Here is a 26,654-nt window from a genome sequence, read left to right on the forward strand (position 1 = left end):
CCCTCCCACTCCTTCCTAGCCGCCGCTTAGCGCCGCCGCCTTCGCGTCGCCTTTGCGCCGTCGCCTCCGCCGCCGGTTGCCGTCGCCGGCAACGCGTTCGCGCGCGCGCCGTCGCCGTCGCCGTCGCCGTGGTCGCTTGGCCGGTCTTGAGCCAAGCCGGGTCGCCACCGCCCGTCCGATCGGCCCCGAGGGCGATCTGGGCCGTCGGTCCCATGGACCGGCGGTGGACCACCCGCGTGGTCCCGGTCCACGGTGAACCCCCCCCCCCCCCCCTGAGCCGCTGACCGGTGGGCCCCGCATGTCGGCGCCGCGCTTCCCCCCCCCCCCCCCCCCCGTGCTGATGTCAGCCCTGGGATTTATTGCGCAATGAATGATTTAAGGTTTTTCTTTTATAGTAATAAACACAGTGAATCTTCTAAAATTCATAACTAATTCATCCGAGATCCGTTTAAGCCCATTCAAGTATCAGTAAATCAAGAAAAATGTGTAGAATCCATTAAAAATGGTTTTGTTCTCTGTTTCAGTAGTCTTATAGCCTGTTTGCAATGTTTGCCTTGTATGTCGCTAGATTCCGGTTCTTCCGACGCTCCGGTGTACTTCGAAATAGTCGCCGAGGTTCCTCCAGCAGCAGAGCAAGGCAAGTCATGCTTGTCACTTGAACATGTTGATCCTATATTGCAAATGCTCTATTGTTTTCCTTCAAATACTGCATTGTTTTATAATATTTCTATGGGGTGTTTACCTATTGTCATAGCCATGCTATTGTTGCACCATGTCCCTTTTGTCAGCTTGGGGTTATAACATGACTAGAGATTGGACTAGGGATTGCTTAGCCATGCTTAGTTCAACTAGTGCACAATGGGGAAAATCTTATTAATGTTTAGACTGTTGGTTCTAATGGTAGTGTTGGATTAGTGCCACCGCTTTGGTGCTGGTTAATTAAAATAAATCACATGGTGGGCTGTGGGTGCATGGTTTCGCTGGTCGCACCCATGGCAGTTAAGGACCGGTTCGCGGGATGCCCTGGAAGAACTTATCGTACTTACCACAAGCTAGCGTGGGCAACGGCTGGGCTTGTAGTGTAGCCTTCCTCTAGTCGACGCATCCAGGCAAGGGTGGGCGTGATGGAGCGGGGCGGGCCCTGCGACGGCCTCTGTCGCTTCCGGATTCACCTAGGCACGAGAGGGGACTGCCCGTTGCCCGCTGGGAACGGGGGTGAAACCTGAGGTGTGGTGTGCTTGGCTAGAGGGGGTTATGCGAAGGGTCCTGTCACGGCCTCTTTCCGATGTGTCGTGGTGGCATGTCGGCGCACGGAAACGTGTTGTGGGGCTGTGTCTTGTGGGTACAGTTGTATACCTCTGATCAGAGTAAAACTATTCGAATAGCCGTGCCCGCGGTTATGGGCGGTCAACCAGATTCACCGTGATTAGTCTCACCCTAGTGTAATCTTTTGAATTTGGATGGTTTAGGTGGATGGTTGGGCCTGTTGCAACGTGGGATAGCGTTGGACAGCGGATGATCAATATTAATTAATTATTACAACTGCTTAAATCTTTTAACTTCTGTTTATAAATGCTCGCTTTATGCAAATGAACCACTCTAGCTCTTCTTTGATAATTCCCTGCATCATACCCCTATTCCGGTATGACTTGCTGAGTACAGTGGGTAGTACTCAGTCTTGCTCTATTTTTCCCAACCCCCCCAGAGTTCGAGTATGTGTCAGATGGAGGTTTCTCCGAGGAGTAGGCTTCGTCCGTGCCGTCGAGGATGCCTGTGGAGTGGTGTTCCCGCTGCAGTTCTAGTCAAGGCTTAGCTCCTGTTGTCTTTCGTTTTTCCGCTGCATTTATGTAAGACTTTTATGATGTTTGTAAGACGTGGATCTGAATGTCAACATTGTCGTTTGTGTACCCCGGCCGGTCCTGGACGGGGATTTTAATGCACATTCTGCTTGGAATTCTATTCGGGAATTTCTGGGCGTGACAGATGGCGGCGTGCGTGCGTGCGTCACGTCGCTATCCTTTTGCAGGCACTAACCCACGTTCCCACGATTCCCTCCGCAACAGCGCGTCCACGTTCTTTCTCCTGATAGATAAGGAGGCCGCGAGTCCGATCCGTTTTCTTAGCTTCTTTCCCGGTGTTAGTTTCTTCTTCTCCGCGCCTGAATTGCTCTCGCTTCCTCGCTTCTGATCTCTTGCGCGCACGAGAGAATGGAAGGAGCAGTGCCTCCGAAACCACACCTTCGCCTGAAATCTGCACCAGGTAGGCGGGTGATCAGATTTTTGGGGAGTGCCTCCCGCACGACTGCTCATCGCCATGTCTGGAGTTGCCGCCGCCACTGCTGGCGGAGGTGGTACGCCGCCGACGGGAGCTGGATCCGGAGCTGGTGCGCCAGGAGGTGCCGTGAACGACAACAACAACGGAGGCAATTCTGCCTCACCATCCAGCGGAGGGCTATTCTCGGAGTATACTCTTCTCCTCCTGCTACTGTTGTTAGCGCTATTCCTGTTCCCATTGTTAGCGCTATCGCTATACTATGTGCGCTATGTTTTTGTTCCTGTTCTACATGATGCCTCTAGCATGTTATCGCGTTACTGGTATATTCCTGTTCCTGACATTCATGATGCGCATAGTATGCTACTGGTTATGTTAAGATCACCCTATACTGCTTATGCCATGATCATTGCTTTAACTTTTTGGATTAAAATATGTCGATTAATGACTATATTTCCAACATTGAGTGTTCAGTGTTCTTGATCAGTGATGAAATTTAATGCAAATGATGCCGTGCGATGCATCTAGAATTCTAGCATAGCCGACTTCATTTTTTTGTTCAATCTGGCCGATCAATTGGGCCTAGTGGACGTAGATGATCGAACTATCGAAGAGCCGACCTTTGACGTGGTCGTTTTCAATTTTGAACGGCCCTCGCCCTCCATGACCATGCACGCATAATCGGCTCGATCGTGTCCAGTCTTGGTTGACTCCTGATAAAAAAAAGACTTAATTGACGCGACGGCTTACGCATCGAAGATGGCAAAAGAAACGCTAGTAAACGCCTGTGCGTAGCCTCCTCCGCTGCTCGTGCCTATCCGCCTGAGATGCACTGATGCACATTGGCAACTGAACCAGGTTGGGTCAGTTTCTAGCATAAGCACAAACAGCAAACCATGAGGCCCAAACTTATATTAGGGCAGATAAACCATGAGACCCCAAACTAAAAGAAATGAGAAAATCAATAAGTTATCTTAAGAACAAACTAAATACTGCTACCTTTTAAACACCTTGCAACTAAAAAATAATAAACCCAAATTTGAACGTTAAAATCACATTCATAACTAATTGTTTACACAAATTCCTCATTTCAATTAAAATATCACATATTCAAAGATATCTTGTTAATAAAATACTACTCTCTCCTTCCCAAATTGATAATCATATAATGAAATCCAAAATTTCTTAAATTGATCATCATTATGAAAGAATGTATGTATAGTATCTTGATTGATGTGATTTAAATTATCCTTAACGTTGGTACATAAATATATATCATATCATTTTGGGATGGAGGGAGTATCATACTTTTATTGAAAAGAAGACATACTATGATAAGGGTGGGTTCTAAACTCTCGATGGGATATTTCTCATGTACTTTTTTTTTCTTTCGAACTGAATACAAATACTCCCTCCATTTCAAAATATAAGTCACAACCACCCTTAACCCAAAGACCAAGAAATAGTTATTATCACCTTGTAGTTTAGATCATCCTAATAAATGTAATGCATCCATCCAATAGAGTTAGAGAATGTGAGTGAAGGATTTAAAAAAATAGTAATTTAATGGAGAATTGTTATAGTTAATGGCATACATACATGTATGCCTTATATTATGGAATATCTTAAAAAAAGTGGTTGTGCCTTATATTATGGAATGGAGGGAGTAATTGTTTAACAATTTTTTTTATCTTTTTTATATATCGACATGTGAGTTGAGTTTGGACCTAAGATTTCATGAAATTGTACATATAGACATGTCATGAGTGCTTTAAATTTTTTTTTAGAAATTTTTAAAACAGTTTGGATGGTTTTTAAACAAACGAGAAGACATCCCCTCGAGAAGTTTCCAATACACTGCAGGGGAGTAACAAGAAGAACATCGGTGATCTTGCTGAAATTACGTACCAACCTAAAAGACATAAAATTATCGAACGCATTCACTTAGATTTCCACGATAATCCGATACATAACAGAGATTTGGAGAAAGTAGACTGCCTTACAGACTCGATAATACATTATTTAGAAGCCACCATTCATGGGCCATAATCGCGAATTCTGATCGATTAGCAGCCTAACTTTTGGAGCGCTCCAAAACCTCTACTTGCCATCGCCATGGAGGCCCTGGAAGTAGCCCTGCGGGTTGGACTCGAAGCCGGAGCGGGAGATGTACGATCCGTCGCCGCCGGGAGCCTTCATGCTGTCGCCCCCACCGCCGCCGTGGTAGCCGCCGGACTTGCCTGCGCCACCGCCGCCACCAGCGTGCCCGCCGCTGTATCCGCCGCCGTACTTGCCTGAACCTCCTTCGCCACCTCCCTTTCCTCCTCCTCCTCCTCCGCCACCGCCGCTCCTGCCCCCACCTCCGCTGCCGCCTCCACCTCCTTTGCCGCCTCCACCTCCTCCACCACCACCCTTGCCGCCTCCGCCTCCGCCGCCACCCTTGCCGCCCATGTCTCTACCTTGCTTGATCAGTCGAAGAATAAGCTTGCAGAAGTAGAGTACTCTTGCGATTGAACTTGCGAACTGCGTTATGCTGTATCGAGCTGGAGTGCTTTGTTTTATAGAGGACGACGTCCACCGGGATAAGCGCGAGCAATCAAAGCCGCGTTCATGGCGACGCCTCGCATATCACGTCTGAGCCATGCATATGCCCATTACCAACGCGAAGAATGAATCAGAATTTACTACTCCGGCCAAACTCCCGAGAGTTTTAATCCGTGAAAATTCAAAGGTCGAGTTGGACCCTGACCGTTCGGCTGAATCATCATCAGCAACGGCGTTGCGAGAAGCCGAGAAACAGGCCGTATTTGTAGAGCCCAAGACTATAGACTGATCTGGGCCATTACGAGCAACAGCACACAGCCCAGCTCCTTCTATGGGCTGTGGCCCATAGATCACCTGGGCCAGTATCCTCCTCACAGGCTTCCAGCCAATAATCGTAGCTTGTAAGGTAACAACAGTACAACTGTACAAGAAAGGATGGAAGTGTCACATGCATTTCTGTCATGTTGAACCAGCTAATTGCAGCAGGCCAACTTACCGTAACACACACGTACGCACGTCGCAACACGGCTCCGCAACAGAAAAAAAAGAAAAAAAAAAGAAACAGGATCGATTAATTATCATACAAAAACGTTGCCGCCTTGCGCAACCACCAAAATTAATTAAACTACATCATCATCTACCACTGTAATTAATTAATTAATGAACTCCATCTTCTGCTGTAATTAATCCTGTGTACGTGTGTTCTGTATGCATGATCGCCTCACCGGAGTATATATATATCGATCGCCGGCGATCACCGGAGGAGGTGGAGGGCCTTGAGGAGGACGGGGCGGAAGCGGCGGACGTCGAGGCGGACGTCCTGCTGCCCGAGGTAGATGTCCTTGACGAGCGACCAGCTCTGCTTGTGGATGGGGAGCGGGTCGAGGAACACCGGGTGCGCCCGCGGGTACACCTCCGACAGCGTGCTCTCCTCCGCCGTGATGTTGTACTGCAGGTACCTCATGTTCATGTCGCGCGGCGGCACGCCGTACTCGTCCATGGCGAGCCCCTCCATCCTCCCCAGCGGCACCACCTGGATCACCACCGCGTTCATGGGGAGGAACACCAGGTTGGTCAGCCCCGACCCGTGCACCGCCACCATCGCGTCGTACGAGTTCACCGCCGACGCCGCCGCCGGGATGTGGGCGTCCAGCTCCGCCGCCGCCACCTCGAACCCGACCCCCTCCGCCGCCGCCACGATCTCGTCCAGGTTCACGAACCGGCGGCGGGAGCGCCGGTTGATCACCAGCAGCCGCGGCTTCTTGCTCTTGTCCTCCTCCTCCATCCGGATCGCGTGCTCCCGCGGCAGCGCGTACCGCCACATCAAGAACCGCTTGAAGTCCACCATGGAGTAGTTGTTCGGAGCTCGCCGCGGGTCGATGCTGAGGTCCTTGTGGCTGTGGAGCCCGACGGTGGCGCGGCGGTAGCAGCGGACGCGCTGCTCGGCGTCGAGGTCGACGGGCTCGTACTTGGTCAGGCCCTCCACGATCTCCCTGTACTTGCCGAACCACCACCGCTGCTTCTGCGTCACCAGCAGCTGGACCTCGCCGGCGAGGTGGCGCGACGTGATGAACAGCGGGATGATGTTGTCGTTGAAGTCGTGGTAGTAGTTGCCGCAGTAGCCGCCGTTGGAGTACACGATCGCCGGGACGTCGTGCCACTCGTCGCACGGCGGCGCCTCGTCGGCGGTCACCAGCCGCACCGTCACCTCCGTGATGCCGGGCATCACGCGGGACTCGCCCTTGCGGGTGTACGGCTGGATCTTCCACCTCGTCGCGTTCGCGTCCACGCCCGTCGCGTTCACGCCGCCGCCGCCGCCGGAGATGGAGGCGAGGCTCGGCGCCACCAGGAACACCTCCGACGTGCGGCCGAGGATGCGGATGGCGCCCTCCATCTCGCACACGTCGGATCTATTGTCTCTGAAGTCGCATCGCAGGTGAGGCTCCGGGATGAACTCATCTGCATCAAGAATTTCATCGAGCAAATTAAAACAAAATCAGAATCTTTTCTCCAAGATAAACTCAGAATCAACAACGTCAGAAATTAATCACATTGTGGGGTTTGAAATTCCCAAGATTATGTGACACATACCTACTTGTTTGAAGCTCCTCCTACCATCAATCAACATTGATGGGAAACCAGGCTTGCCTGCAGGGACAACCCATCAATGTCAGTTAACCCATTTCGATCACAAGAACATGGGAATAACAACAGATGCTGATATCCTAACGTGAGCAGTAGCCTATCATGAATCCATGATGGACATTGTCAACGAACTAATCAATTCATCATTCAGCAACTGTTACCATTTTATCCCAACAAATAAAGGAACTTGTTTTCTTGAAAGGATTCAGCAACTGTTTCCAAATATGCACAGGAATGGAGTATCGACAAGACAAACAGCATATGCTTCTCTGACAGTACTACTAATCAACATACAAACTGAAGAATACAAAACGATTATGATTACGGCGTACCTGTGGTTAGCATCACCATGTACTGATCAAGGGTTGGTGAGTAAATCACCAAGAACTGGATTGCCACGATGAGCAGGAGCAGAGGAGGGTGGCAGAAAGAGCCCTTGCTCTTCTTGCTCCTCACAGCTGCCTTCATCTCTGAAACAGCAACTACCCACACACCAGGGACAAGAACAGAACAGCAGCTTTACAACTATATACAAAACATAGAGCTTAGCTCCCTCTCTGATGCAGGTATCCATAAATGCATCACATTTGCATGTATTAGTACATTGCTAGGCAAGTTGATTAGTTAAGTCCAGGGGAATTAACAAACCAGATTATTAATCGATGGACCCAGCGAAGCAGCAGCGAGCAATAGTGACCGTGAAGAACAGTACTGCTACATGATTTGGAAGTGATCAATTAATTAATCAGGCCTTGGTCGGTTGAACCAGCTGGGCAGTTCATGGAAACCACGTTTATTCGCGTCCTTTTCCTTTTTGTTCTTTTTTTTTTCGTCACGAGAACTGACGTTGCTTCTTCGTCTTTATGCTGTTATTTCTTTTCTCTGAAACAGCTAGAATTCAGAAGCAAGATTTCAAGAAAACTCCAGTTTGTGGTGGCGATTTCGACTGTTTTAATCTCAAGTGGCAAATCTGCCCGATATAATTTGTGAAGTCAATGTGTGACATGTGCCATCTAATGGTGTTTTGCACTTGAAAACCCGGGATGAGTTCAGAGGCCAGATCCGTTACACTGCAAGGCTACATCTGAAAAAGAATAAAAAGCGTGATAAGTACCCCTCAGATCTATCAGTTTGGCATTTCATGATTCTGCTCTAGCAAAAGGGAATTGTTTGATAGCACAGGAGCACATGGGGGGTAAGGGAATCGCGGAGCAAACGCAACGAAATGGTAGGGGAGATTGCTCAGATTGCAAGTTTGTACTTTATATGTATTTATATTTTGGATGAACTTTGTGCACTTTATATAAAGTGGGAGATTATTTGTTCATAAGTGAAACACTTGCTAATCCTGCATTTTGCATAATCATAATGGCTGAGGCTTTTGCATCCTGTGCTTCTGCATATACAATGACTCAAAACTGCGTCTTTTGCTGTCTGGTCATGACAAAAGAAAACAATTGCAGACACCAATAAAAACTGCAAGCTGGATATCCTGGATTAACACTCTGGCATGAGCAATATACAAGGATCAAGAAGTAAACGCCAGGATCCATGAACAAATGAGCATCTAGCTAACATGTACACAGCGCGAGATCATCTCGCGAATAGCATGGGGAATTTTCTTTAATTCTGATCCACGTTGGTTCTGATGTATGGATCATACATTTATCTTAGGATGGTTGACCAATCCTTAAAATAGGATGATTGACTATGATTAGAGTCAGTTAGCTGCAATTTCATATTTGCCCAATTGACACTCGTCAGTTGCCACCATGTCTGACCTTGCCTGCTTACCAGATGACAGTGAAAACGTTGCTATCCATGTCCACAGAGATTCTGCAGTGATGTACTTAGGAAATCAATATGCAGTGGGGCGATTACACGTTTCTTTAATCCTTTCCATCCAAATTTGCTGACACCTCTCTGAAGTTCTTCTTACTTAACCCTGAATTCTTTTCGAAGCACTATCTGAACTATAACAGTCCATACAATCCCGTCCAAATTCATCAAACATATATCGACCAGCTGGAGTGCTGGACCATTACACTTGTTTGGATTAAAACAATTTCTTATCTCTTTGGATGATTTTAGTTAGCCCATACAATCCCGTCCAAATTCATGAAACGTATATCAAACCAGCTGGAGGGCTGGACCAATACACTTGTTTGGATTAGAAAATTTCTTATCTCTTTGGATGATTTTAATTCAATTTTTCCTGCTAATCCAGATGGATAAGGCATTATTTCTATCCATCCGTACGAGATTCCTGTGTTTAACTTATCAAGAACTCTTGCTACTTGCTCTGAGTTTTTTTTTCAGAGAGAGGAAGAGAAGACCTGAGTTAATTAATAGCCCGAGGCAGGGTTTGGCTGTGTTGTTTGGGGCTGGGAACCCTTTCCCGACGCTTAAAAACAGAGCAACGGATTAACATATGATTAATTAAGTATTAATAAAAAATAAATTAATATAATTTTTAAAATAATTTTTCTGTAAAATTATTTAAAAAACACACAATTTAAAAGTGCGCATCGAAAATGAGAGTAAAGTTAGAAAACTGTAGTGTGAAGCTTATGGACTGTTTGGGAAGCTTAAGATTCTGAGAAGCAGCTGGTTGTTAGCCAACTTATAAGAATCTAGAAAAGCTGAGTTTCCTAACTTCTGGCTTCTAGTTCTTTTTTAGACCAAAAGCTGTTTGAGGAGTTTCTGATCCTGATTCTAGGAGAAGCTGTAGCTAGGGATGCAAGCAGGTTTTTTATCCAGTTTATCTCACTTCTAGTTTATTTTTCTTCTAAAATTTGTACTACCATGTGAAAAATAAATTAACAAGCGGGTTTTTATACGGGTAGTGGGACTACCCACTTGCATCTCTACTGCAGCTAGAAGCTCCCCCAAACAGGCCCTAGCTTTGGAGGCCAAGGCCCATATATAGTAAGGCCTCATTTGAGATTTTCGCCCAAATAAGTCCCATCCATGATGGGCCGGGAAAACGGTGCCAATTTACGGGCTTTCCTCAGATATGGGCCATAATTTGGGCCCTACCAGACGAGGCCGAAGTGGGTCGGGCCATGTATGCGCTGTAGTCAACGGCCCGTACGATGCGACTCCGAGAGGAAACTGCTCCGGCCATGGCCATCGCCTCCACGAGTCAAACCCAGCCACCATCGGAATTCGAGGGCGCGGAGCAGCGGCGAAATGAGCGGCGGCGGCGGCGAGGTCGAGGCGGCGGCGGAGGCGGCCCCTCTCCTCGTCCCCCACGACCCTCAGCCGGCGGTGGGGGCGGAGGTGCGGAGGCAGGTGGGGCTCGCGGCGCCGCTGGTGGCGTGTAGCCTTCTGCAGTACAGCTTGCAGGTGGTCTCCGTCATGTTCGCCGGACATCTCGGCGAGCTCTCCCTCTCCGGCGCCTCCGTCGCCTCCTCCTTCGCCAACGTCACCGGCTTCAGCGTCCTGGTAACACTTAAACCATAATTACATATACTTTAACTTCGGGTTGGTAAATTCTTTTAGTATGAATAGTTACTCCTTTGTTCGGCAAAAAAATTTGGGAAGTGAAAATCAGTACAAAGTACGGCGCGTTTGCTTTATGGTAGGACATCATATCCAAAAATTAGTTCAAGTTCTACAAAAATACAATCCATCCAATGATCTAAAGAGGCCTTGTATATGCTTGTAGTTGTATTGTGCTTATGGAATTATGGTGACTGGCATTTCTTTATAAAATGTATGGAATCTCGTTTGTTTTTCTTAAAGAATATGTATGGATTCTCCTTTGTTCTACTATATGATGCCTGATCTTTTACTTGCAAGAAAATTTCAATGAAAACTGCATATCTGTTTATTCCATGACAAGCTGGGAATGGGAAGCGCGCTGGATACATTCTGTGGACAATCATATGGAGCAAAACAATATGATATGCTTGGGACACATGCGCAAAGGGCTATCTTTGTTCTTATGCTTATGGGTGTCCCGCTGGCTTTTGTTTTGGCATTCGCTGGCCAAATTCTTATCGCTCTTGGTCAAAATCCTGAGATATCATCTGAAGCTGGACTATATGCCGTGTGGTTGATTCCTGGTCTTTTTGCATACGGTTTGCTTCAGTGCCTTACCAAGTTTCTGCAAACTCAAAACATTGTCCATCCACTGGTAGTTTGTTCTGGGGCCACCTTGGTAATTCACATTTTGCTGTGCTGGGTTATGGTTCATTGTTTTGACCTTGGCAACAGAGGTGCAGCTTTGTCAATATCATTATCTTACTGGTTCAATGTGATATTGCTAGCAATATATGTAAAAGTCTCCGAAGTTGGCAGAAGGAGTTGGCCTGGATGGTCAAGGGAGGCACTTAAGTTAAAGGATGTTAATATGTATCTAAGGCTAGCCATTCCATCTACTTTTATGACTTGGTAAGCAGCCTGACATGGAGCAACCCTGTTCAACAATAGATACTCTCTTTTTATGATTTAACAGATAAGTTACATGAAATACCTTGTTCTTTCTGCATGGAAATAATTATTTGACTTGTGACATAACTCAGCTTGGAGTATTGGGCATTTGAGATGGTGGTTCTCCTTGCAGGCTTTCTACCTAATCCGAAACTGGAAACTTCGATTTTGTCAATAAGGTGAGCAAACAGAATGTCTGCATTCCTTTCAGTATAGTTTCTAGCAAATGAGTTTAGTTCCAAAGTTGTTCCAAAACATAAATAATAGGCTGTACATTTCAAATTCATGGTATTACATGCATTTGCTTTTTAAATTTTCTGTGATAACCATGAAATACACAGCTAGCAACTTAGCATGTTCAATGGATTATGCTTTCAGACACTTGATAATGTGAAGTAATGAATGGTTTGTTTCCAGCCTGAATACAATGTGGATGGTTTATACAATTCCAAGTGGCCTCAGCAGTGCAATAAGGTCAGCAGAGCAGAAATTTGGGATGACTTTTCCTTTCATTTTATGAGATTTGACACCTCAAAGCTTATCTAATTTTGGCCCATGGCTCATGTCTCTTTGCAGTATAAGAGTTTCCAACGAACTAGGTGCTAGGAATCCGCAAGCAGCACGCCTATCAGTCTTTGTTTCAGGAATCATGTGCCTAACCGAAGGCATACTTGTAGCTATCATCACAGTTTTGGTACGGGATATCTGGGGTTACTTGTACAGCAATGAAGAAGAAGTTGTGAAATATGTCGCAGCAATGATGCCAATTCTTGCTTTATCTGACTTCATGGATGGAATACAATGCACACTATCAGGTTTGGGATAAAACACACATCCAAATATGACAATTCTGCATTTATCACGTAGTGCCTACACTCCCTGTTTTTAATCATACATGTAACCAGAATACCAGATTGCATATCTTTTTACATTGTTGCCAATCTTGCAGTTGGCCGTTTTGCCCCATTACAGTGCCACTTCTAATAATAATAAAGCCCTTGAATTGTTTATATGTTGCATGTCACGGCCTGTTTAAGAGCTTTACTGACGTGCCTTGTACAATCCAATTAGACTCAGTACCACTACCATTCCAACGCCCAACGATTTCACTATGCAATCTACCAGCAACACCAGCATTAAGAGAGATAGTATAGAAGTTTTAGTGTGTGATTACGAGAAATTATTCTACTGTAGAAGGATGGTAATGTAAGTATTATGTAGGAGTTTTACTATGCAAGCTACCAGCAATGCTTGTGTTAAAGAAGGCTGACCATATAAGTACTGTGTAGAGAACTGTGCCTAGCTCGGTTGGTATGGGTTGATTGCTTTCACCCAGCAGACCCAGGTTCGACCCCTTGACCTGCTCATATTCCACTGGATTAAATGAAGGGATGGAAAAATATGTGGCTTCTCCTATCTTAATACCATTGGAGTGCTAGTTTTTTTTTGTTCTGTTTTTTTTTTTAAAGAACAAAGAGTGCTAGTTCATATGCCATTTTCTGGGGGGTGATGTAATCTTTTGATATTTTAGACTTGTTATTGTTCATGATATTTCTACATAATTTAGTTTTTTTTAACCTTGGTCAAATATTTTATGTTGCCTTTATTATATCACATCCATAGTAACCATGATGCCAACAAACCTCAATATTATTGATCTTAGTCACCATTTGTTTATTTTTTTTATGACTCTTAAGGTGCTGCTAGAGGGTGTGGCTGGCAAAAAGTCTGTTCTGTTATCAACCTGTGCGCTTACTATACAATTGGTATCCCTTCAGCTGTTACTTTTGCATTTGTTCTGAAGATCGATGGTAAGGTAAATTTTATTTTTTATATGCAATTCTGGCATGACATTGTTGTGCAAGTTCTGTCGTAATCCCACTCTGAGTTGGTTTTCTGTGCAGGGACTTTGGTTGGGAATAATATGCGCCATGACAGTGCAAATTTTAGCGCTGGTTGTCATGCTGCTTCGTACAAGCTGGAATGAAGAGGTACACCCTTAAACTTATAACCTTTACAGTCAAAGAATTGATGCTTATTTTTTCCCTTTTTTAAAAAAAAAAATCGAAGGCACAAGATCTCCCTCTAGCCCAGTAGGAACTAGGAACAGAAGGACATGCACTGTTCCAGTAGTATGAAAAATTGAGATTGGGCAGTAGCTACGTTCAGTGGCAAAGCCAGGATTTAGAGATGGGGGGTGCCATCTACGAGACATGGTAATTCACTTAAGGTTCAATGAACAGTGATTTTGTAGTGTTGATGCATGATCGGTAACTCGATATCATACATGTTACAGCGATTAGCTACAAGAGAGAACAAGAACCCATATATCATGATTCGCCAATTTAAAATTCAGTAATATTTTTAATATATGGATGATTGAACAGTTTGTTCCATTAATTGGAGTCTTGCAATCACTTCTAAAATGATAAATCAGTTAGCTAAGTCATTTCATAAGTCAGTTGTCTTATATCCTATATAGTTAGTCTCATCTGTAACTAATGATATAATTAATAGCTAGATTATAAGTGCTAATCATCCTTGGGAGAAGAGAGGGGAGGGGAGGTCACATAGGGGTTAGGGGGGTGTTGGCCCTCCCTGGCCCCTACGGTGGCTTCGCCACTGGCTACATTGACCTCCACAAAATTGCTGAAGCAGCACAGGACTTTACACCTGGTGAATGCTTCTCAGTGCCTCAGTGGGGATTGGGGAAGGGGATGCATAACTGATATCTATGAATTGCTGGTTTTCTGCTTTGTCACAAGAAACTAACTTGCAATTATTCTTTCCTCTGAAATTAATTTGCATGGAGAAATGCATATCAATCGTTTCCTTCTAACTGGTTTGGTATGACATGGAAGTCTGGTTTGATTGAGTCTGCGTGGCATACCTGTTGAGCCTTACCTCACCAGTCCTTCCTGCTGTGCTGAGATGACATGATATGCTAGCAGTCTTTGTCTTACTATGTTGTCTATAACTAACTTGTCCTTGATGCGTTTACTTTTGTTTTCTTTATAGGCTGAAAAGGCCCGGGCTAGAGTTCAGGGTTCAGATGGAAGAATCACATTGGCCTGAACATGGATTTCACCAGTTTTGAGTCATGATTATACCACCACAAAAGCAGTTATTGATACCATAGTACTATATATAGAGTAATTGATACTGTTGATTATTTGAAACTTGTTTGCTGTACATTCAATAATTGTAACTGATTGGGCATGTGACTTCTTTTCTTTTGTATAGTTGATATGGTGTGCTGTGAATGAAATTCTGCATAGTTCGCCCTGCAACACAGGATAAAGGTAACTCCTAACCATCTTTTCCAACACAATTCTATTTCCGTGTTTGAAAAGCTTTTTCGAACATTTTTCTACAATTAGTGCCCAAGTGGAATTATTGGAGTAGATGAAACTAAACCATCAGAAACTGAAATTGAAGTCACCAAAGCATAACTAGGGCAGGGTACTGCAAATTTATTTTTATTTCCCCCTCCATACCAGATCAGATTGCTATTGTTAATCTTTTGAAGACAAAGAGGAGTAATCATTAAATTACTATTATGAGACACTGGCCTACCTAATTCGATGTTCTTTTCCTGAGGAAGGTACCAAGCTAGTCTAGCTTCGATCTGAGAGTCGACGAGTACCATATTACATTCCTACATGCTTTAGTTGTTGCTACTCCTCTCTCAGTTATAGTAGATGTATAATGCGAAAAAGAAACAAAGTTCAGGAATTTCCTCCTTTTAATGCAAAGACATGGAAAGCTTTTGTGCATTCCTAAAAACAAGGTTCATGAAGAAAATACAGCATAAACCACACCGTTATAATTTGTCAACATCCTTGAAAATTAAGGCACGCCCTCTTATGTTAAAACAAACAGTTCTGGTTTTACAACTCATGGATAATAATAACCCACCCGTTCTTCCCTATGTCTCCTGGTAGATGGCACAGCACAAAAAAGTCTGCAGAGATTCTGGAACTTCCTCTCTGGTCTTCCCATTCAAAAATTGTTCTTTAAAACACATGCTTTTACGTTAGCTGGTGCTGTAGTGGTGTTTCTATAGGCACAATGGTACTTAGATCATCATCCTGGGTCTTGGTCTTAGTTTATGATTTATCACTGTTCTTGCTTATTCTCTATCGCCTCTGTCTTCATTTTTCTTTGGAGTACTATATACATATATATATATATATATAGCTGCTCTAATATGATATTTCGTGGTTAAAATTCCTGGCTCCATCTTGTTTTTCACTCACTTTCCGCCACTCAGCATCCTCAGATGTTATCATTTATCATACATGTGTCCCTGTATTGTTGGACCAGAAGTCTTCGGCACGTAAAGCTTTAGATAAAGCAGCACCTGACCTGAGTCAGAGCTTCTGGACGCATATCATAATTGCTTCCCTGCTTGGCTAGCTTAATATACAAGGCCAATTAAGAATGCATTTATCAGAAGAACGTGCACAAACCACCCTTATTGATGGCATCCAAAAGCTACATTTCCTCTGCCAATTAGGTCTGTGAGGTCAAAGGTCTGATGAACCTGGCAAAAGCAGAGACAGATTTCTGACCACAGAACCTTCATCTCAGTGCAGAATTTTCAAAGACTGCATTTCTATTGTACAGTAACATTTCCCTGGAAAGACTCCTTTACATATGATCAGAGACAAATGAGGCTTTTGCAAATGTAAAACAATGAAGTTCCACCTTTGAAAGTTGAAACCCACTAGAAAGGAGACAGATAAAGCATTATCTATGTTGAGCATATGTTTGGAGTACTAAGGAGGAACTTAGCATCTGTTGAGGAATTTAGCATCTGTTGTTGTTAGAGAAGAAAATAATGAGAAAACCTGTGATCAAAGGGATTCGAACTCAGGCAAGCATGCTGCTCCCTGTCAGCCGAGCTCTCCCTGCCAACCAAGCTAGGTGCCGTTCTCTTCTACATAAGTAGTAGACGAAACTCAGCTGGTTTTAACTGCATAGACAAGCATTTTGCTGTCCTTCTGTCAGTAACCATGAAATGCAACACACGGTCACCCTTGAGCTGGTGAGACACAGCTATCAGCCACAAAGCAGATAGTACTTTGCTTACAGGAGATGATTCTGGAGTGCTTTCTTTCTGGTTTCGGCAGCTCAATGATCCCACCGTGAAAGGCGAGGAAGCAACAGAAATTTGGTAGCTCCTCCAAAGTGGAGATTATCGTGGAAGCTGAGCTGTTTCCAAATCCCAATACTACACCTACTAATCGTCTCTTATCTGAAAGATACCACTGATCATTTCTGAATAACGAAAAAAATGAGAATGTGTAAATAGGCAAAGTTCTATGATTAAGGCCACGATTGTCGGTTATTTGGGCGTTTTCCACATATGATTGATGGCATCTAATGATCACATTTCTACTGATTATATCTCTGGGTCGGTTCAGTAATGAGGAAATGAGAGGGAAACGGCTCCTTCAAGTTGTTTTACTGTCTTGTCGTGCAGTCTTTTTCTTGTGGGAAACAGTTCAACAACCACTGCAGCTTGTTGGGTACCTGGGTTCATGGATTCTTTTAAGACCTTTTCTGTGGTGGTCTTGTTTGGCAGTGCTTACCTTAAAGCTCTTGCAAACTGGCTTCTCAGATGAACTCTGAATATTTCGTTGTCTGTACAGGTAGTGTTTCAGTTTACCCTATGAGCTACAACTAACGACATAATGTCAGTGGGTGCTTAAAGAGACTAGTCTCTAGGTACTTTTAAGGTAATGTCAGACTTCCGACTGAATGCATATCTGAAAACTATGTTCTTGATTGAGAACAAGGGGGGCATGGTTAACCATTTCTTTTTTGTTTCAGAAAGGCCAGATTGGTATAGCTGAAATTTGTTTTTTTGCTCATTCTTTTCTCGATATAAGTTGAACATTGCCTTGTTTTACAAAATTGCTCGGACTATTCAGATTTACATACTATTGATCGTCATCTCATATTATTGATCATCACCATTTGCTTGGCAGGTTGTCAGAATTAAAGACTGCCAAGATCTTGGAAGAACACTATTGGTGGTGGCAAAAGTGAATTGTTCATCACTCCCCACAAACAAATAATTAGCATTTTTCATGTTGACATTTTATCGACAACAACCAATTTACAAAGTGTGCAAGTGTAAATTAACCTTTGGACACTTGTCTATGACACGATCTTACTCGTCTCCTCCTTTTTATCAAAAAACAATGAAAGAAATGAATCTCACCACAAGAAGAAGAAGGAGAAAAAAAGCGAATCAAAAACAGAAGAGCTCTCCTATCTACCATCAGCATCATCAAGATCCCCAGCCATGGTGTCAGGGCTCTGGCAAGAAGTCGCGCGCCCGTTCCAGCGTGTTGGTGAGCTTGGTGAGGTTGAGCTCCACATTCTGCTTGTCCAGGTACACCGTCTTGATGGCGTCCCAGCCTTTCTTGTGCACATCGTATGGATGCTGGATGTAGAAATGGTCTCTCGGGTAGAGCTCTCTCAGCGAGCTCTCGTCGAAGGAGACATTGTACTCCATGTAGTTGACATCCATGTCCTTGGCTGGATCCTTGAAGGTGACACGGGTGAGCCATTCGAGCCCCCCGAATGGCACCACCTGGATGAGCACGGCGCGGCTGGGGAGGAACACCATGTTGGTGAGGCCGGCGCCATGGACGCCCATCATCACGTCGGCGGAGTTGACGAGGCGCGCGAAGTTGGGCATGTCGGTGTGGTTGTCCGGCTCGGCGATGCGCACGTCGAACCTGGCGAGCGCGGCGGCGTGCGCCATGGCGCGCTCGTTGAGGAAGCGGCGCGAGCTCTTGCGGGAGATGATGAGGAGGCGCGGCTTGTCGCGCCGCGGCGCGCCCGTGCGCGACGCGACGGCGCGCTCCAGGCGGAAGGTGCGGCGGAGGAGGCGCTTGAAGTCGGCGACGGTGACGCCGCCCGGGGAGCGCGCCGGGTCGATGCCCATGGCGCGGTGGAACGTGGCGCCGATGAAGATCCGCGGGAAGCAGTGCACCTCCTGGTCGTTGTCGACGTCGATGACGTCGTACCGGGAGAGCTGCCGGAACAGCGGCGTGAACTTGTCGAGCCACCAATCCTTGATCCCGCTGAGCAAGAACTGCACCTCGCCGCCGAAGTGGTTGGTGCTGGTGAAGAGCGGGACGAGCACGTCGGTGTAGTCATGGTACAGGTTGCCGGCGAAGCCGCCGCTGGAGAAGAGGAACGCCGGGACGGAGTGGTTGCGCGTGCAGAGCGGCGGCACGGCGGTGTGGTTGGCGCCGCCGAAGGGGACGAGCGTGAACTCCCGCACGTCGTCCATGGCGACGGCGTCGTGGAGGCGCGCGTACGGCTTGGTTCTCCACTCCTTGTCGAGCGGGTTGATGTAGATCTTGGAGTGGTTGCCGTCGACGCGGATGTCGCCCACGGCGGCGCACCGCTCCGACCGCTTGCTCGTGACGTAGCACGTCGGCCTGGTCGGGTCGAAGTCCTCCTCCCCTATCGGCCCCGTCATCTTGTACCTCGTGCTGTCGTAATCCTCGTCGATCTCCACCACCTCCATCTCCTCCGCCGCCTTGGCTGCAACCACAATTACTCACAGCTCATCACTCCATGAATCAATCAAAGCTCATCACTCCATGAATCGATCAAGAACAAGGAGGAGGAGGAGGAGGAGGAGGAGGAGGAGGAAGAAGCGTACGGAAGGGGGTGGAGCAGTAGCGAGCCTTGATGTAGGTGAGGACGCAGAGGGAGAGGAGCATGGTGATGACCATGGCGGCGTTGCCCATCCGCCGCGGCTCGGCGCGCCCCCGCGCCACATGATGGTGCTTCATCGGCGCCGGGCTCTCGCCGCGGGCGGCGCGCGCCGCAGGTGGTGGTTTGGTTTGGATCTGAAGGAAGCAAAAACGATCGGGCGTGAGCAGCAGAGAGAGGTTAGTAGTATTAAAGGCGGGGTCGGGGTGGCGTCGCGTCGAGTGGATGATGGCGAGGCGATGGCAACCAGAGGTTGGTGGCGTCGTGTGGTGGGTCGGAGCTCGCAACGGCGCAACCACTCACTACAAGCACAAGCAGCAGCAGCTGCTGCACAGTGCAAACGGCAAAGCAGAGCAGGCAGCTACAGCTACAGGGGTGGGGACGAGTAGACAAAGCAGTGGCCCAGCTAGCGCACCAGTGCACCACCAACAACAACCCGATCGCCGATCGCTCGCCGTCGATTGGCCGAGGCAGATAAGATCGCTTATTCACAGATGTACTGCAGTGATAAAGGGTGTATGGTTTCAAGGCTGAGGTACAATGTTTAACCTCTACCCCTAACACGTTCATAATTTTTTTTCTTAAAAAATGTTTGGAGGCAGCGCAAACGCAACAACGCTTTGTTGTTGATGGGTACGTGGTTCAACAAAAAAATCAAACCAGTTAAGCTTCGTTCACTTTTCAATTTTTTTTTTGGGACGCTCCTTCCGTCAACCCGGTGTTTTTCTTTGCGTCGATTATATGTGATGTTGGTGAAGAAACGGTCGCCTGCCTCGTGCTTCATGACGAGAGGTAGGTTGGTTCATTCACGCGTTGGCGTTGGCGTTGGCGTTGGCTACAGAATGGTGATCACAACAGATTCACAGATCTACCAAACGTTTGAGCCTACCAAGTACACGTACCAAGCTGCAGCGACACGTACAGCAGTGTGGAATAAATGGCATAAAAATGTACAGCAGATGGTGCCTGATTAATTCAGAGTTGCTCGCGGCGGCGCCGGGCAGCGAGAGGAACACTCGTGTCTCAGGCATGTTCATCCTCAAATCTCAACTGAATTTTTGTCAGGATGCTGCGGTGTCAATGCACGCGCGCTCACGTGTTTTTCCCGTTTCGCATTGGCTTTCAAACGCCGGAATCCAACACAACCGGGGGCTGGATTAAATTAAAGTTGACTCCTTCTTTCAACCATGATGTTAATTTGCTAAATTGATCATAAATCATGTACTAGTAATCAGGCATAGAGCTTAGCTTGTACAAACCTACAAGCTTAACTGCATAGTAGTGGACACATGAAACTTGAGGGAGAAAAGGAACCCATTTATCCACCCAATTAGTTGCTCGGTCATTCTCATCAACCTGAACGCAAGAACAAACCTGTATATATGCAACCACTTGACCAATCACTCGACAAGCAATGCCAATTCATGTTCTCCAATCCAATCTCACCAAATCGAGAACCAACATTTTCCAACGACAAAATAATACACTGAACCTATGCCTGCATTTGGAATTTTGGATCACTCGTTCAGTTCTTGCACCGTTTTATTAACCTGTAGCGATGTACTACCACCATCTGTTTCAGGGATTCAGAAAAAGAACTGAGAGAGACAGCGGAGCTTACTGTCGTCGTTGCTACGATGAAAAGGGTTGCTTTCAAGTGTCCATCTCTGTGGCAGGTGAATGGCTTCTTTATATAAGTCCCAAATGGATGGACCATTTGCCTTGGATCTTTGCTTTCATCTACTCTCTGCTCTGCCTCTATTTCTCCTTTTGTTAATTGACATGTCCTTGTTAAATACTTAACTATGTAGTCGCACTGAAAATAAAACTGTTGCTTCTGATGCAAATTTGCTAGAGCTGGCTACAGAATGGGCCTTGCTTGATGAATTGAAGCAAAAGCAACATTGCTAGCGACTTGGAGGAATTGGGAATATAAGATGTTGCTCGATCAGACAGCCATGAACTCCCAGCACCAATGCCCTGGGCAGCATGTGTTTTGTGGGGGCTATCTCGTACAAATTGGCCAGCGATCCAGCGTACCAAACCGATTTGTCGTGGGATTAACAATCAGTCGATCACAAGGCTACAAAAAACGGAGTTAATCAAATCGAAGACTGCGTCTGCGTTGGTCGTTTCATAATCACGTTCGACAACTTTCCATGTGTGAATAAACAAAGTCAATCATAAGGGGAAAGCACCTTTATCATAAAGGTTAAAAAATCATGATATATGATTACACACAGCAGGTTCTCAATTTTAGGTCTGTTCACTTTGATGTAAAAAAACATTACCAAATTTTAGCATTACCAAAATTTGGCATTACCAAAATTTTGGCATAGGCAGGATTTTTTATATGGTTACCAAAATTTGACAGCAAACTAAATGCAGCCACTTTTTTTACAGCTTTATCAAAATTTGGTAATGTTGAAAATGGCATCAAAGTAAACAGGCCCTTAGCAACTTGCCAATATTTTGGTAGGATTTCTTATATAATTACCAAAATTCAGCAACAAACTAAATGTAGCCACTTTTATGGTAACTTTACCAAAATTGGTAAGGTTGAAAATGACATCAAAGTGAACAGGCCTTTTTTTTAAACAAATGTTCTCAAAATTTATGGATTACATATTGATGTGCCTATTGAGGATGTGTTAGAGATACGATTACAAACAAGTATTCCTTCCGTATTTTAATGTATGACGCCGTTTACTTTTTGACCAACGTTTAGCCATTTGTCTTATTCAAAAAAATGTAATTATCATTTACTCCATCCGTCCCAAAATATAACAACTTTTAGCCCTCAAGATTTGTCCCAAAATATAACTTCTCCACTAACATTCTCTTTCCAACCAATCACACCCCTCCACCATTCACTTTCCCACCTACCTCCATTACTTAACCAATCACAACCATTTATCATTCACTTCTACCTACTTTCTTAATAACCATGTCCAACTCTAAAAATACTTATATTTTGAGACCGAGTAATATTTTATTATGACTTGATTTATCATCAAATGTTCTTTAAGTATAACATAAATATTTTTATATTTGCACAAAAATTTTGAATAAGACGAATGATTAAACATTGGCTAAAAAGTAAACGGTGTCGTACATTAAAATACGGAGGGAGGATGTACTTACATGTGATGATGATGTGTACGCGTATACATACAAGTACATTCTTACTTGCGGCCCATGTTGGTTAGACGGTCGTAACGGGATTACGATTTTGTGAAGCCCAAGAACTAGATTGAGGTCCTACGTGCGCTGGGCTTTCCTCTTACTTGCGGCCCATTTATGTTGGGCTGTCAATTTATGGGCCTCATTTTCTAAAGTGGCTCAATGAGGCCTAGCAAGGTTTATCACGGCGGGCCATGAATTTGGGATCCGGGCCTTTCCAATGCTTGCAAAATAAAGGAATAAGATCACTTTGACTCCCTCAACTGACCAACGAATCTAAATCGTATCCCTCAAGCGCAATACCAGAAATCTTATCCCCTGAACTTGTAAAACCGGTGTAATTTTACTCCCTTGGTGGTTTTGGATGGCGGTTTCGCTGACGTGGTGCACACGTGGCAGTGTTGACCTGATCTTTGTTCCACGTGGCATTTGACGTGGCGTTTATGTGGCATTAAAATAAAAAAATATATGCGGGGCCCATTTATCATTCACACAAAAAAAAATTGTGGGACATGTCATCTTCTCTCTCACTATCCTTCTTCCTCCTCTCTCCCTTATCTCTCTCTCTCTCTCCCCTTGACAAGAGCCGATGGCAGGCGGGGGCTCGGTGGCGGCATCAGCGAGTGGGTGCCCGGAGTGGTGGCTGTGGTGGGCGGTGGACCTTGGAGCAATAGCTTGCACGCCCCAACGCGCGGCGGCGGACTGGCCTCGAGCGCTCCGGCGTCGACCTGGCCATGATGCGGAACAGCGACTGGAGCTCCTCCTCCTCCGACACGGGCCCCCTCCCCGACCACGTCCGCCGCGAGACCGCCCCTTCTTCCTCTTGGACTTGCCGCCAGCCGTGCCCGCGGCGGCCTCGCGGAGGCTCGGGAAGTTGGCAGCAGGAGTAGGGGGCTCGGTGGCCGCCGGGGCGGCAGCGTTCTTGCGCTCCTCCACCTCCTCCTCGGTGCGCTCGGTGTCCTCCGCCGCGCACATTCCTTCGTGCCACCGTGCCCGGCTCGCTCCCTCCCCACCACGGCCGCCCCGCGCCATCGTCGCCGGAATCATCCTGCTCATCGCTGTTGTGCCCTCGCCGCCATGCCCTCGCCCCGCCACCATCCCCATCTCCCGTGGCGCCAGCGCCGCTCCAGTCCCGGACCTGCCGAAGCTGAATCCTTGCTACTGCGGCGGCGACGGCGGCGGCGGAGGCGGCGCGAAGACCGTCGGCTGCCGCTCCGTCCATTGCCCGCCGCCGCCGCTCCCCACGCACGAAGAGAAAGAGGGAGAGATAGAGAAGGGAGGAGGGGGAGGAGGAAGAAGAGATAGGAGAGGGTGACCTATGGGATCCACATGTCAGTGGGTCCCACAAATTTTTTTTGTGTGAATGACAAATGGGTCCCGCATATATTTTTTTATTTTAATGTCACATAAGCGCCACGTCAATGCCACGTGGAACAAAGACCAAGTCAACACTGCCACGTGTGCGCCACATCAGCGAAACCGCCATCCAAAACCATCAAGGGAGTCAAATTGCACCGGTTTTGCAAGTTCGGGGGTCAATATTTCTGGTATTGCGGTTGAGGTATACGATTTAGATTCGGTAGTCAGTTGATGGAGTCAAAGTGATCTTATTCCCAAAATAAAATCCCTTCTTTGCATGAATATTGTGAGTTTCACCAATACTATCACTGAATATTTTTTCAGTTTCTACGAAATTTGATCTGTTTTGCACATTAAAACTCACAGATGGCACTGGTATCTTGAATAATGAACCAGATTAGTACATTGTGATCCTGACAGGGCAACCTGTCTTGGCCACAACTAGCAATTTGTTGTTACAAGAGGTCAACCAGAGATTGACCTCGTTCTCACACTGACAAGCACATCCATTTTTACAACTTATTGCAAACAGGTCAACAAGACGTTGACCTCACCCACGCATTCGGAAGCTAAAAAAACTTTTTACAAGCAGCAAGCAGGTCAACAAAAAGTTGAGCTGCAGATGCTGAAGAAATGAAGATATCTGAACTTTGTCTGAAAAAAAGGAAAAAACTCTGAACATTTCAGAATTCAGACTGACGGATTGGCGTTCGTCAGTTGGTGCAGGAAGGGAAGACCCACACCGGCGGCGGCCACTTCCAGAGCAGGTCGCGCACGGCGCCGCGTGGCACCTTGTAGCTCCCGTCGGCGAGGTCGAGCACGCCGACGTCGGGAACCACCTCGTGGCACCTCTCGTGCGACCATGGCCCGTCGTCGGTGAAGTAGACGCAGTTGCCCTTCACCTCCGGGCAGCAATCCGCCGGGACGCACAGCGACGCGCTCTTGCCCAAGAACAGCGCGCGCCCGGCGAGGATGCCGGCGCCGGCGCCGTCCACCCGCGCCCACTCGCCATGGCCGCCGCCGGCGGCGTTCCACTCGAAGAGCTCGGCCTTGACGGTGGTGTACTCGACGCGTTCTTGCCGGGGCTCCCACTTGGACCGCGCGTGCGCCTTGTCCCTGAGCCGGTGCACCTGGAGCAGGTGTCCCGGCGAGAGCTCGACGAGGTATTTGCTGCAGGGGATCGACATGGAGCACGCGCGGCCGGAGCAGCAGCACGGCGGCGCGATCTCCCTGGGCGGCGGCGGCGTCGTGCCCGCCGCCGTGACGTCCATGTCCCATGCCTCGACGCGACCCACGGAGTCCAGCGTGTACACCGCTTGGTGCCCGTCGGCGGCGGGGGCGGAGGCGGCGCGCACGGCGTCGACCCAGCATCGTGATGGCATGTCGAGGAGAGTCCACTTCGTGTCCCCTGCTCTGGCAATGGCGAGACGGTACAGTGGCTGGCAGATGAGCAGCACGGCGTAGCCGCCCCAAGACCCCGGCGGCGTCGTCTGCCTCCGCGGCGGTGCAACGAGGATGGCCTTCTCGTAGAGCTCGTACCTGAGCCTGTCCGGCGCGAACGACTCCGGCGGGACGAGCACCTCGTCGCCGTCGTTGTCTCCATCGCCGAAGCAGCAGCGGAGGTCGTAGCTCGCGACACGGCCGTCGGCGTCGCGGCTGGCGTCGACGAAGGGCAGCGTGGTGACCGAGGGTAGCTGGACCTGCGCGCCGGTGAGCGGGTTCAGGAGGTGGAGCTCGGAGGCGGCGTCGGCGGTGACGAGCCACCCGTCGGACGAGCCAACACATAGCCGCTCAGACACCGGCGGCGCCGGCTGCGGGATGGCGTACGCCCTGCCATCGGAGAGGCTCAAGAACCTCGCCTCCAAGAACCTACCATCCCCACCGCCGCCGCCGCTCGGGCTCTGCCTGCGCGCCGTCGGGTTGAACGGGAGCATGAGCCACGGCGGCTGCGCGGCGCGAAACCGTGCGGTGGCGGAGGCCGCATCAGCCGACTGCCACGCCGTGCACACGCCGGGGAAGCGGAGGCGGTCCGGCACGGGGAGGCGGCCGAGCACGGACTCGAGGAGGTCCCGCGGGAGGTCGGCCCACCCAGGCCGCCTCACCGCGGCGCCGACTAGCTTGTTCATCGCCATTGCCAGAGCAGAGCAAAGCTCGATCGCATGACAAGGAGGAGAAGATCAGAGGAGGAGGAAGAAGAAGATGAGACGGTTTGCTTGTTGGGATTGCAAGAAACGCGAGGCGAGGTCGCGGCTTAACAATGGCCATGTCGCGCCGTTCCGACGTGCGGCGCGGCCCGTGTATTTGTGGGATGCCGCAGGCGCGGCGGTCAGAGACGGCTACTAGTTTTGGGTGCGGTCGCAGCATGGGACTGAGAGGGAGAGAGGCGGGTGGTGCGAACGGGAAGGCACGCGAACGCGCGGCGTGACACGGTGAAAATCCCGTGGGCGCTGGTGGTAAAACGTCGAACAGGTCGTCGGCGCGGGCAGCTGATTTTGGACGGGATGATGAGCAATTTGGTCCTCCAACTTTCTTACTCGTCTCACTTTGGTCCTAAAAGGGCCAATTTGGTTCATGAACTTCTTCGCTTTTTGCCCTTTTGTTTCAGATATTTTGGTCGTCCAGATATTTTGTCGATTGTTAAATAGATGAGGCTTATAGAATGTAGTGAAACTTGACATTTCTAATTATTAGTATGTAAATTAAATGTTAAGGTGTAGTATGTCAAAATATTCTTAATAGATTCATTATGTGGTTGTAGTGGTGGTTTTCGTCCAGTTTCCCCTAATTAATTGTGCGTTGTATGGTTTGGTTTCCTTTTTTTTTAAAAAAATGGGATGTCTTCTTTATATAAAACATTGGCAACAACCAAACCGTTTGAAAAAAAATGGATTCATTAACGGCCTGTTTGGTTGGAGGGAGTTGGTGATGGGGAATGGGAGTTTATGATATCTGGGAGTTTAAGTCTGTAG

At 47.4% G+C, this 26,654-nt stretch overlaps 5 protein-coding genes across 21 annotated transcripts; 1 reads left to right on the forward strand and 4 right to left on the reverse strand.

Moving 5' to 3' along the window:
• Window positions 1-4,155: 4,155 nt before the first annotated feature.
• Window positions 4,156-4,797, reverse strand: LOC9270712 (uncharacterized). The gene has a single exon (XM_015787352.3). The coding sequence runs from the start codon at window positions 4,720-4,722 to the stop codon at window positions 4,372-4,374; it is 351 nt and encodes a 116-aa protein (XP_015642838.3). The 5' UTR covers window positions 4,723-4,797; the 3' UTR covers window positions 4,156-4,371.
• A 452-nt stretch (window positions 4,798-5,249) lies between these two features.
• Window positions 5,250-7,562, reverse strand: LOC4342010 (beta-1,2-xylosyltransferase XYXT1-like). Its single transcript, XM_015786639.3, has 3 exons — window positions 7,293-7,562; window positions 6,907-6,963; window positions 5,250-6,774 (listed from the first exon to the last, which is right to left on the reverse strand). The coding sequence occupies exons 1-3, from the start codon at window positions 7,426-7,428 to the stop codon at window positions 5,570-5,572; spliced, it is 1,398 nt and encodes a 465-aa protein (XP_015642125.1). The 5' UTR covers window positions 7,429-7,562; the 3' UTR covers window positions 5,250-5,569.
• Window positions 7,563-10,102: 2,540 nt separating this feature from the next.
• Window positions 10,103-17,909, forward strand: LOC4342011 (protein DETOXIFICATION 16). Of its 17 annotated transcripts, none has more exons than XM_026026085.2 (11): window positions 10,103-10,407; window positions 10,808-11,358; window positions 11,490-11,576; window positions 11,815-11,871; window positions 11,974-12,212; window positions 13,095-13,213; window positions 13,302-13,388; window positions 14,416-14,549; window positions 14,641-14,699; window positions 15,671-17,141; window positions 17,394-17,909. In XM_026026085.2, exons 1-8 carry the CDS (start codon window positions 10,153-10,155, stop codon window positions 14,470-14,472), a joined length of 1,452 nt encoding a protein of 483 aa, XP_025881870.1. In that variant the 5' UTR covers window positions 10,103-10,152; the 3' UTR covers window positions 14,473-14,549; window positions 14,641-14,699; window positions 15,671-17,141; window positions 17,394-17,909. The 17 variants fall into 17 exon arrangements, with proteins under 17 accessions (XP_025881870.1, XP_025881873.1, XP_025881874.1 ...); XM_026026088.2 differs by having other exon boundaries at window positions 15,680-17,141; XM_026026089.2 differs by having other exon boundaries at window positions 15,724-17,141.
• Window positions 17,475-19,307, reverse strand: LOC4342012 (alpha-1,3-arabinosyltransferase XAT2-like). Its single transcript, XM_015787752.3, has 2 exons — window positions 19,091-19,307; window positions 17,475-18,969 (listed from the first exon to the last, which is right to left on the reverse strand). Exons 1-2 carry the CDS (start codon window positions 19,221-19,223, stop codon window positions 17,720-17,722), a joined length of 1,383 nt encoding a protein of 460 aa, XP_015643238.1. The 5' UTR covers window positions 19,224-19,307; the 3' UTR covers window positions 17,475-17,719.
• A 4,759-nt stretch (window positions 19,308-24,066) lies between these two features.
• Window positions 24,067-26,165, reverse strand: LOC4342013 (uncharacterized). The gene has a single exon (XM_015786518.3). The coding sequence runs from the start codon at window positions 25,815-25,817 to the stop codon at window positions 24,399-24,401; it is 1,419 nt and encodes a 472-aa protein (XP_015642004.1). The 5' UTR covers window positions 25,818-26,165; the 3' UTR covers window positions 24,067-24,398.
• Window positions 26,166-26,654: the final 489 nt, after the last annotated feature.

This window comes from Oryza sativa, chromosome 6 (assembly GCF_034140825.1).
Source record: "Oryza sativa Japonica Group chromosome 6, ASM3414082v1".
Taxonomy (NCBI): domain Eukaryota; kingdom Viridiplantae; phylum Streptophyta; class Magnoliopsida; order Poales; family Poaceae; genus Oryza; species Oryza sativa.

Coding starts and splice junctions, on each gene's coding strand:
- LOC9270712 (XM_015787352.3), bottom strand. CDS start 4,722: ATGGGCGGCAAGGGTGGCGGCGGAGGCGGAGGCGGCAAGGGTGGTGGT.
- LOC4342010 (XM_015786639.3), bottom strand. CDS start 7,428: ATGAAGGCAGCTGTGAGGAGCAAGAAGAGCAAGGGCTCTTTCTGCCAC. Junction 6,964..7,292: donor CATGGTGATGCTAACCACAG/GTACGCCGTAAT, acceptor TTGTCCCTGCAG/GCAAGCCTGGTTTCCCATCA. Junction 6,775..6,906: donor GAGGAGCTTCAAACAAGTAG/GTATGTGTCACA, acceptor TTCTTGATGCAG/ATGAGTTCATCCCGGAGCCT.
- LOC4342011 (XM_026026083.2), top strand. CDS start 10,153: ATGAGCGGCGGCGGCGGCGAGGTCGAGGCGGCGGCGGAGGCGGCCCCT. Junction 11,359..11,489: donor CCATCTACTTTTATGACTTG/GTAAGCAGCCTG, acceptor GACATAACTCAG/CTTGGAGTATTGGGCATTTG. Junction 13,214..13,301: donor TTCTGAAGATCGATGGTAAG/GTAAATTTTATT, acceptor TTTTCTGTGCAG/GGACTTTGGTTGGGAATAAT.
- LOC4342012 (XM_015787752.3), bottom strand. CDS start 19,223: ATGAAGCACCATCATGTGGCGCGGGGGCGCGCCGAGCCGCGGCGGATG. Junction 18,970..19,090: donor CTACTGCTCCACCCCCTTCC/GTACGCTTCTTC, acceptor TTGTGGTTGCAG/CCAAGGCGGCGGAGGAGATG.
- LOC4342013 (XM_015786518.3), bottom strand. CDS start 25,817: ATGGCGATGAACAAGCTAGTCGGCGCCGCGGTGAGGCGGCCTGGGTGG.